Source organism: Triticum dicoccoides, chromosome 5B (assembly GCF_002162155.2).
Source record: "Triticum dicoccoides isolate Atlit2015 ecotype Zavitan chromosome 5B, WEW_v2.0, whole genome shotgun sequence".
NCBI lineage: Eukaryota > Viridiplantae > Streptophyta > Magnoliopsida > Poales > Poaceae > Triticum > Triticum dicoccoides.
In genome coordinates this window covers 398830417-398841501 of record NC_041389.1, presented here as the reverse complement: position 1 = coordinate 398841501, position 11085 = coordinate 398830417, and the positions used below count along the sequence as shown (strand labels likewise).

The window sequence follows — 11085 nt, the reverse complement described above, 5'->3', positions numbered from 1 at the left end:
CGCATCTGACCGCCGTAGCCCACCAAAGAAAACCCAACCGCCTCTCCCGCGATTTCCATTGAACGCACGTGCCGCATTTATGCCAGCCCGGAGCATGCAGTAGGGGGGGGGGCTTTGCGAGCGTCTGGACCGCTGCCACGCCCGCATCTGACCGCCGTAGCCCACCAAAGAAAACACAACCGCCTCTCCCGCGATTTCCATTGAACGCACGTGCCGCATTTATGCCGGCCCAGAGCATGCAGCGGTCGACATTGATGCTGTGATTTGACCGGACGGGAGGGCGACACTAACGAGCATGACCTGTCAGGCGTCGACGCTTCAATGCGGACGCCGCATCTCGAGACACCAACTCCGGTCGCTGCACCACATTGAACTGGGCTGATCACCCCTTCGGCCGGCTTGCCGCGGCAATTTAAGCCATGCGCCGACGAAGCAGAGAGGTGCACCCCCTCCCCGTCACCGTGCCCGAGCCCCTCCTCCTCTCCGAGCCCAACGGCAATGCCGAAGTCATGGTGCTCCGCGCCGGCAGGCGGAGGCGGTGGAAGCTCTTCGTCCGGTGGTTCTTGGCGCCGCCGTCCTCGCTCTCCGGGACCTTCGGCATCCACGATGCCCGCCTCCCTCCGACAAGGAGGAGATCGTCATCTCCTCTGTTGAAGAGGAGGACCAGCCACAGCTACAGTGGCCCCACCTTCTCTCAGAGGCCGCTGTGACAGACAAAGAATTCGTCCGTCAGATCGAGATAATGATGGAGCGTTCGCTCCTTCACACGGGCCCGTCGGCACCATCACCGATGTGCGTCAAGGAGGAATCGTCGTCCCCGCCACGCCACCGTGTGAAGCGCGAACCGGCGTCCCCACTCCGGACGGTCGAGGACAAGGCCTTCCGGATCCGCCTCAAGCTCCTCGCTGGCGCTAAGGCGGACCATACCCCCACCCCCGCCGGCTCCGATGCACGGGCCCTGCTGCTGGCGTCGGGCTCCGCATTTGCGGGCAGGCATGCGCGCGCCTATGGATCCAGAGGACGTGCTCCTCGCGTCGGTCCTCCACTGCTCCTTGACGATGAGGAGACGGATGCGCGGCGGCTCCGCTGCAAGAATGCCAAAGCGTTTCGGCTCGGCATCGAGTTGTCGGAGCGTGAGGCAACAACGGAGGTGGCACGACATGCAAAGGAGCAGGATCACCTTCTCCGGAGGCGAACGGGCAAAATCTGCTCCGACGGCTCCCGCTCCGACGATGACGCCCCCCTCCCCCCTAGGGGTGTGTACAACCGCACCAACGGCTGCAAGGGGAACGGCTGACGCGTAAATGGTGATTTTCTCCGTCCCTCTACACTTGTGGAAGCAGCCAAATGAGGGGTGTTCGGTCACTGCCACGGACACGGGTACGTCCGCAGGTGTTTAAGGGCCTGATCGGGTGTATCCGGCTGTGGATGGTGTAAGACGTCGAAGTAATAAAAGGTGAAAAGTGTTTGTGCGAGCTGGAGGAGTCGTGATTCTGCTCTTGAAAGGTTTTTCAGGTCAACAGCGCTGGACACTGCTGCAACGGCGCACTCAACAACGCCAAAGTCGCTGCCACTTTGCCACTGCTTCCATTTGTTCCACATCGTGGTCATCGAGAGAGCTTTGGCAAGAGTGCCGGAGCCCGAACGTGGTTTTGATGACAATCCAAAACCCCAAAAAGGGAAAAGGTCCGGACCTGAATCCCATTTGCCTTTCATGGCTTAACATGTACGCTGCTTTTCCAAATTTCCCTCTGATTTGTTTGACAGTCGGCATTCCAAAGAACTTGTTGCAGTTTGCATTGGCCTGTCATTTTCTGGCCGCTTCTGCACATTCGATCATTTTGCTCGCGACGTCAAAATTCAGTTGCAACTCTCACAATTCGATTTTACAAGACCAATCAAGTACTTAGGTTTTATTCTCTAGTCAAATTTGACTAATGTCACACTGGGGTGAATGGTGCTATAACTTTCGCTTTGTTCCACGGGAGGTCACAAATCAACAACTGTTACTAGCAGTTCAGGAGGAAGAAATCTCAAGAGCGGCTCCGAGGAGAAACGGATCCATGATACGGCCGATGGATCTTCTCCTCATAACTCTTTGTCGGCACCTCCACTGCTGGTGGGCTCATCAATGTCAGGCCATGTAGTAACCTCGGCAAACGAGAATTGGTCAGCGGCGCCCAAGAAAGATGCCACTCGCATCACACAGCATTGCGACAGCATGCTTTCTCCCCCAACCGACTCCGGCAATGGAGGCACGCAGCTTGGCAGGCATTCCGCCTTATCGTTGCTCGCTTTGAACAGCGAAAGAGTGGCTCGGCAGAAGATAAACCTGCAAGAAACAACCCAAATGAACTTACTACCAAGGTTTCGGTTGAGTTGTTGTTCCCCAGGACTGGAACTGGAGCGGGGAATAGTAGTATCACAGATTGACAAGCTAGGTAACCTGAGAAGCAACCGCCTCAGGAGTGGATCGCCTAAAACTTCAACCCAGGCAGGGTCAAGTGAAGACGAAGCAACCAAAGTCATGGCCCATTCATTCAATGACAAGGATAGTAGCTCCTCGGCTTTGTTATAATCCTACAGAAAAAAGTTCATATCAATTCTCAGGCTGCAAAATGTAGTGCCGGCAGGAATAAGAAATTTGTCACAAAATAAAAACACAACCTTGTCAATAATGTCCAGCCCATTATTGCCGATCAGAAAGCAGAAAGCTTGCAATGGAGCTGTGAGGAACATAGTAAATTGACTACCACTCTGCCGAGTAGAGTCCCCACTGAATCCTACAGCGCAAGATCGGGAGCTTGGAGAAAGTAACATGGCAGCTGTCTCCCCTTTTTCAGCCCCATGAATTGACTGCAGTGCTTAAATACAGCAATTAGCATTGACAAAATCACTGATGGAACAAAAAGGACTAGCATATCATATTATAAATAATAAAAAGAAATAAAGAAACATATTTTTTTACGGGCAAAAGGCACAGGTGCTCCCTTTTCATTTAAGATTAGAGGGTAAGATTACAAATATGAGAGTCAAACAAAAAAGAAAGAAAACGAGAAAAGGAGGAAAGTGAATTGTAGAATAAGAAAATGCAGAAGGAACTTGATGTCAAACAAAAAAAATGCATCAGGAACTTTGTTCCACAATAAGAGCCATATGGCAAAAGCCCTGTGAATATGAAAACAAGAACCATAGAATGCCATTTAGATAAGTATAAAATACATGTCTTGCCAGGATGCTGCGAAAAGCACCAAATCTGAACAGAACTTTAAAATGTTACTCCCTCCGATCCATATTAATTGTCGCTCACTTAGTAGAACTTTGTACTAAAGTTGTCCTAAGTGAGTGACAATTAATATGTATCGGAGGGGGTATTACAATATAAGCTTGTCTATGTGCATAATAACCTCTGCTTTATCTCAAGGAAGCAATACAATATTCCGCATGAAGCATCCACCGATCATGGATACTCCACTTCCACTAAGAATATATATTCGGTATTCACTAGCCAGAATAATAGATATGGCAGCAAAAAAAAGAGAGTAAACAAACCTGCCTTAAATGCATAGCTGATGTTACTGTCAATCACCAAAAAGAGAGGTCTCCTTGTAAACGGGATCAGATCACAAGGGTATATGCAGTTTGAGCCTAGATGTTGAACATGTATCAGAAACAATACACTTCTTTTGAAAAACACATATACATACTTAAGTCTGTATAAAGGCAACTTCAAACAACCCTATGCCATCAAAATAGTTCTGTACCGCATTAGAGATATTGAACATACAATCGCATGAACTCAGCATTGTAAAACTAGTTATGTACTGCATTAGAGACACATAATCGAATGAACTCAGAATATAAAAAAATACCTTCGCCTTCACGGCAACCTAACCAAAGACATGGTTCTTTATCTTCCTTTGAAGTGATGGCCCTGGTATTAGATATGTCAAACTGACTAAAGCTGTTCACAACCCTCTCGCTTGTATCGGGACCAAGTCCAGAGGATCCCACCTCGCCTGAAAGAAATTATCATATTTGAACGCTAACTAGAATAACTCCCTAACACACAGCTGATAACATTTTAGTTCTACAAGCCTAGGGCACCAACCTGCAGCCGAAAGGTATATCAACATCATAGTATTCAATGGGAGCTCCTCACATTTGGTGGCAAGGACCTGGATTTCAATCGTAAATGTTTTTTATCCAGGCAAATATTTCATTTAGGATAAAATGGCGTAAACATAGGAGTACATATAACTATATTTTCTTGTGAAGTGAAAGAAAAAAAGAATTTGGATGTTCGACCGTAAAAGGAGGGCACGGATGAGAGGAGGCCCTAGAGGGCATGCACCAAACATTGCCATTCTATTCAACAGCAATCATCTCTCTATTGCATCATTTGCATAGCTTAGCACCCCAGGAATCAATAATACCATTATGCCTCAAATATATTTCGGGTTAGAATTCCTAGCTGCTATGGGTGTAAAGGACTGTTGGTTATTATGGGCGGATAATGGAGAGGATGGTATTATCGATAATGGAACAAATCAACAAACAGAATCAGTTTAGTTGCATTATCTTCCCTCATCAAGTCATCGTCATGCTTCCTCGTCATGTAATTCAGATTAGTTAGTAGCATCATGTACATATCTTGCAGAATTCCCTACTTTTTTCAATTCTTTCCCACTAGCCTGTTCTGATCATTCCAAGAAACATACACTGGCTGCCATTTACAAATTACACTTCCACTTCCTAATTGAAATGTATCTAGAAGAGCTTGGTCCACAGGTTTTCTCCTAGGACCAAACCAGTGCATTGAGTAACAATGAGCAGTGTGTATATTCAGGACGAAGACAATAAATCAAACATTGAGTTGACAAGATGCCAAATGAGAAACTGACCTTCAAGAAATGTGGCACCGAGGGGCGATAGAGAACTGTTTTCAGTGGGTTCGGGGGCAACGCAGCGTCTCTCAGATCTTTTAGGAGATTGGGGTGATTTTGCCCACTTTCATCATGGGCGCTGTAACCATTGTTTTGTGCAAAGGAACCACATGGTTCCCATTCAAGACACTGAAGCATTCTGAATGTGTCTAGAGTGAGGTCGGTAAATTTGACCTGAAGGGAACACATAGATACATGATGTTCCGCTAGTAAAAATTAAAGAGCGTACGATGCATCTGACTGCGAGAAACCAAGGAAGCATTACCTCGTTATGATAATAGCTGCATAGGATGGCATCGCTTAAGAGCAGACCGCGCTTCTTGACTGTAGGTGGGATGGTGGGAAGAATTTCCGGGGGAGGATCAAATGCATAGCTGTACCTGAGAGGTCTCTTGTTCATGAAGGGCGAGTCAGCCTTTAGAAACCTCGTGATTTCTTGCACGACATGCTTCCACTCCCTGTAATCAGCTTCCTGCAACATTTCATCTTCTTAATTTGAGCCAGAGAAATGAAGAGCGGGGTAACTGCATCGGGATCGGGAAGCGAGGAGGGACAAAAGGGGAAGAATTGAATTGGACCTGGAGGGTCTTCTTGGATTCGTCGAGGAGCGACCGGATTTGGCCGGCGAGGCGGGGTACAGTCTGCGCGCGGCGGGAGAGGATAAGCGCGACGAGGAGGAACCTGGCGAGGAAGCGCAGGTGCTTGGTGGAGGCCCCGAGGTGGTCGTCGAGGAAGTAGGCGCGGTCGAGGACGGCGTGGTAGAAGACGAAGGCCTCGGAGAGGAGGGCGGTGTCGGAGGTGCGCTGGTACTGGGAGTAGTAGAGGTGGGCGATGCGGGCGGCGATCTCGCCGACCTGCCAGCGGCGGAGGCCGGCGTCGAGGAGGCGGTGGCGGTGCTCCTGCTGCATGCGCCACAGCTGGGTGTAGATGCGGAAGGCCTTGCCGTACTCCGCGGGCTCCTGGCGGCCGAAGAGGGGCAGGTCCCGCACCCGGGCGAAGCGCCGGTCCGCCTTGTCCAGCAGCGACCAGAACTGCTCCGCCGGGCATACGCCGCCGCCGCCGCCGCTGCCTTGGACCTGGCCTTGGCCTTGCTGCGGCGACGACGCCATGGTAGCTCCGCCGGATGCGTTTCGTTCCCCTCCCCCGGAGTTGCCTTGGACAGTTGTGCTGGAGACTGGAGTCATCGCCGTCTTCTTTCCTTTCTCCGTTCCGTTCTGTTCCGTTAGCTTGGAGCCCAGCCCAAGCCCGAAAGCTGATATGGCCGACCTAGCACGCACGTCAGCCCAAGGCTCCCGGATTTTTTTAGTGCATGGAAAGCCCACCAAAGTTCCTGTGGAGCGAACGGTCTTACGGGAATTAATTCCGGTGACAATATGGCCTGCAAAATTCCTGTGAAGTTCCCGTGCGCCGAACGGAAGTGGATCCTCTAACTTAACTTGAAGGAGGAAAGTCAACTAAGCTATAATTTCCTAACTTCTTTCCTTTATTTTCATACAATTAAGGCTAAAATGACTTGAATTAATTTGCAAATTATAAATTTACTTTATGCATTTACAAAATTACATACAAATAAAATTGCGGTGCAATAAAATTAATTTTAATTTTATTTATATTAACAGTAACTGTGTATAGTACCTACTTAGATAATACAGTGTTCGTTACAGTACCCGTGACTTTCCTTCTATGTTTTACACTAGCTTATACTGTGCTTAGGTGACTTTCCTCCTTCGTGTTAAAGGATCCACTTCCGCACCGAGCGCAGCCTAAGTCTTTTAATATATTCCACTATAAACTACATACGCAACAAAATAAGTGAATCTATATAGTCTAAAGGCGTTTATATACATCCGAATATAGCAAAAATGCTGTTTGGAGGTCGAGCACCATGCAGGCCGTTATCTGGCACGTCAGTCTTCATAAGGATCCGGTCCAGTCCAGTATTCCCTCAACTTATTTCACCTGACACGCTTTTGTATGACACTGTATTCTCCATTTATGCACAGTATTTTCCCGTTCGACAGCGCTGCACTGCCAGGCCAGGCACACGTTCCATCGTCTCTCACCCATCATGTTGAAAGGTGCCGCACAAGACACACGAACATGGACCATTTTTACAACACTACAATCGTCCCACACAACTAGGTGTCATTACTACCCTCCCTCTCCAGCAAGTAACAAACCAGTGACACCGATGGAAATGTCTTCGTGCACACCGTCGTTCGATGCCACCGGTGCACCATTGCAAAGTTTTATTCCAAAGCAAAGATATCCGCGGAGGCCGGTTCGTTCGTCCTACTCTGATATCCAGGATCAAAAGGCATTGGATTCACGAACCACTCCAGAACGTCAATAAAAACTAGCCAAATTATGGATAATTGGAATTGTTCTCATCGCTACTCGGAATAACCTTTGCCCTCATATTTTTGCGTGCATGGTGTAGATGCTTTCTACATTATTTTTGGATCACATTTTCTGTCACAAACTCTGGTGACAAAATTGTTTTTGTATTGACTTCCTCACAACCCTTTTTAGTGTTGTTAACATGGTCCCTTCGTTAACATGATATGTAAGAGGATATAGGTGCGGCTAGCCTGCATGTGATACACGAATGAGTGGACACTGACCAACCTCACACGTACACTTAACTCATTCAGTCTATGATCAAATTTTCACACATTAACAAAAAAATGCATTCGAATTGTTTGATTTTTATATAAGCCCTTTAATTTAAAAACAACCATCCCTAGTACGACCATCACCGAGTAGTAATAATTCCCTTACCAATTGAACAATGCATCCTCATTAAGTTTTCGATGCCATGGCATCACGCATAGGTCACCATGCATACGATTATTGTACGACAATGCAATTGAGCCATCCATGCACAGAATAAAATTGCAGCCGATCACTTGATTAGGCATCACATAGTGATAGGACACATAATGTATGTGTATGCAAAGTAGTTATGGTAGCATCATTGCCTCTCATGTCGACGCCATGCCATTTCGAGTGTACTAATCGGTGTTTTCGAGAAGTGAAACCCCCAAGGAACTCTCACAGCTCAAAAATTAATTACCGGATACTCGCTAGACAAGATAAATCATACATACGGAATGATACCTTTTTCTCTTTCTTTTGTGCCAAAGGTTGCAATCAGTATGACTATCATTACCCTTCAATTCTTAAGCCAACCACACTTAATACGGATTGTTTCTTACGCGGCACAAATAAGATGCACTCTAGTATTTTTATGATAACGTATTTTCCCAAAAAAGATGTAAAAAGGAATACAGCCCTACCTGGTACCATCCTATTTTAATCTTAATGAATCGATTACACACATCAGGTAACTCATTGATTTTATTTTATTTTATATTTGTCAAGCACCGTGTTATGTTGTTCAAAGATTTGAACCAAAACAGTTTTAATAAAAAGGATTTGCGCCAAAACACGTTATTGTGCTTCGTAGCATCACACTAGCTGTCCAAAAGCATCACGTAGCTCATCTGCATGCATGGCTTTTTTTTCCGGCGAGATCCCTTTCTCAGCATCTTCTTTTCCATGCGTCAAGCATCTCTGCTTGGACGCAGCCATCAGACACCTCGCCCACTTGCTTCGATGTGCTGACGCGACAGCTCCCCGCTGCACAGCCACATTAATATGGTCTCATGTGCAAACCAAGCGCTCCAGCGCATGGCACCAGTGTATTTCCCATATAAATACCCCGCGTATAGAAACCGGAAATGGAAGCCGCACACATCACAGCGGCACAACGCCTGGTCGAGATAACGAGTGTCAGGTAGCTCGTCCTCCAAAACGCCTATCTCCGAATATAGAGGGTGTTTGTTTTCACGGACTTATTGGTTTAGAGACTTAAAAAAGTCCCTATAAGTCCCATCTAAACCAAATATGAGGGACTTATAGGGACTTAAAGTGGGCATTTGGGACTTATGAAATAAGACTCTCAAAGAGGGACTTATAGAGACTTATAGTTGTAATATGGTCTTATAAGGACTTATAAGTCCCAGAAACCAAACAGATAGAGACTTTTTAGGGACTTGGAACTTATAAATTGGGACTAAAAAAAGTCTTAGGACTTATGAACCAAACAGGGCCTACTCTATAGTGAAATATCTAAAAAGACTTATATTTAGGAACGGAGGGAGTGCATCTTTAAGCTTGAGATGGTTACTGGAATATGCCCATCGCCTGGCTTTTCTGGTCATGCATCGATCACGGGTCAGCGACGGCACCGCCGCCTGGTATGCAAATATTCATGTTGCTAGTATCCAGGCTGGAAGGGAAGGAGGAGCAGCCGCAGTATGCAGGGACAGGGAAGGCTCTTTCCTAGGGAGCTTGGCCCTTGTCATTAGCGGGGTGTGTGATCCAGCAACGGTTGAAGCAATTGCATGTAGGGAGGCGATGGCCCTTGCAGAAGACCTTCACATCCAATAGTTTATCATCTCATCTGACTGAAAACAAGTTGTTGGAGACATCATCAATCATCCCGAGGCGACTACGGGGCTATCATTAGCGAGATCACTTCTAGAGCGTCTTTGTTTCTATGTAAATTTATTTTTGAAGGTCATGATGTTAATTATGAAGCACTTAGTCTAACCAAGTTTGCAATAACTTTAGGCTCTGGGCGCCCCGTTTGGTTTGGCCAGTCTCATGACCAAAATTGTATCCCACTCCATGAGGGGTTTGATGAATAAAACTTGCCCCCACCCCCCCTAAAAAAGTTACTTAGTTGAATCGCGAACTTATCGTAGCTTAGATGGTTAGATTCCTAAATTCAAAAAAATGGTTAGATTCCTTGTGGTGGAGGGTTCAAGTCCTTGACTTGCCACTAGAGCTCGTAGTTTTATGATTTTACTATTTCAGGCTTTCCGACGACATTTGTTCAGTGTGAGGTTCAAAAAAGTTACTTAGTTGAATGGTTTTTGTTCCTCAAAAAAGTTATATTATTTTTAATTACTTAGTTGAATTGTTGATATGATGTATGTGAAGCAAAATGTGATCTTCTTAATATCCATCCAATCGTTGGTTCCTAAAAAAAGTATCCAATGGTTGATTGGATGGTTTTTTCTTATGCAATGCATGCCATTTGATTCTTGCAAAAAGAGAAACATGTCATTTAGAGAAGACAAAGAAGCATTGTATGCAATGGATTGCCATTTAGTGTTATATCTAACAATCAATATATGCATGCTCCTAAAATTATGGGATAGTTAATACCAAACTAGAAAAATATAGGTAACTAATCCTACATCCTACATTCTTAAGAAGTTCATCCACACTCCAAGGCATTCTCCCAACATGCAGATTGTCCACATCAATATTGCCATATCACCACTTCAGTTACAATAATCTCGCCATGACAACTACCTCTCCCTCACTATTTCTCTCTTTCACGAGCCAATTATGGCCCACTACATGCAAGGAAATATGCCTAGAGGCAATAATAAAGTTATTATTTATTTCCTTATTTGATGATAAATGTTTATTATTCATGCTAGAATTGTATTAACCGGAAACTTAGTACATGTGTGAATACATAGACAAAACATAGTGTCACTAGTATGCCTCTACTTGACTAGCTCGTTGAATCAAAGATGGTTAAGTTTTCTAGCCATAGACATGAGTTGTCACTTGATTAACGGGATCACATCATTAGAGAATGATGTGATTGACTTGACCCATTCCGTTAGCTTAGCACTTGATCGTTTAGTATATTGCTATTGCTTTCTTCATGACTTATACATGTTCCTATGACTATGAAATTATGCAACTCCCAAATACCGAAGGAACACTTTGTGTGCTATCAAATGTCACAATGTAACTGGGTGATTATAAAGGTGCTCTACAGGTGTTTCTAATGGTGTTTGTTGAGTTGGCATAGATCGAGATTAGGATTTGTCACTCCGATTGTCGGAGAGGTATCTCTGGGCCCTCTCGGTAATGCACATCACTATAAGCCTTGCAAGCAATGTGACTAATGAGTTAGTTGTGGGATGATGCATTACGGAACGAGTAAAGAGACTTGCCGGTAACGAGATTGAACTAGGTATTGAGATACTGACGATCGAATCTCGGGCAAGTAACATACCGATGACAAAGGGAACAACATATGTTGTTA

General features: G+C 45.7%; 1 protein-coding gene across 1 annotated transcript; it reads right to left on the bottom strand.

The window, feature by feature from the left end:
* Nucleotides 1–1836: 1836 nt before the first annotated feature.
* LOC119309451 (protein SCAI-like) lies at nt 1837–6126 on the bottom strand. Its single transcript, XM_037585449.1, has 9 exons — nt 5525–6126; nt 5212–5418; nt 4905–5120; nt 4112–4178; nt 3873–4019; nt 3557–3648; nt 2668–2856; nt 2447–2580; nt 1837–2332 (listed from the first exon to the last, which is right to left on the bottom strand). The coding sequence occupies exons 1-9, from the start codon at nt 6053–6055 to the stop codon at nt 2089–2091; spliced, it is 1827 nt and encodes a 608-aa protein (XP_037441346.1). The 5' UTR covers nt 6056–6126; the 3' UTR covers nt 1837–2088.
* Nucleotides 6127–11085: the final 4959 nt, after the last annotated feature.

What these genes read in the sequence shown, in the direction of transcription:
- LOC119309451 (XM_037585449.1), bottom strand. Translation starts at nt 6,055, where the DNA reads ATGGCGTCGTCGCCGCAGCAAGGCCAAGGCCAGGTCCAAGGCAGCGGC. An exon ending in AATCCAAGAAGACCCTCCAG is followed by an intron (nt 5,419 to 5,524) that starts GTCCAATTCAAT and finishes GAAATGTTGCAG; the next exon opens with GAAGCTGATTACAGGGAGTG. An exon ending in CTGAGGCGGTTGCTTCTCAG is followed by an intron (nt 2,333 to 2,446) that starts GTTACCTAGCTT and finishes TGTTTCTTGCAG; the next exon opens with GTTTATCTTCTGCCGAGCCA.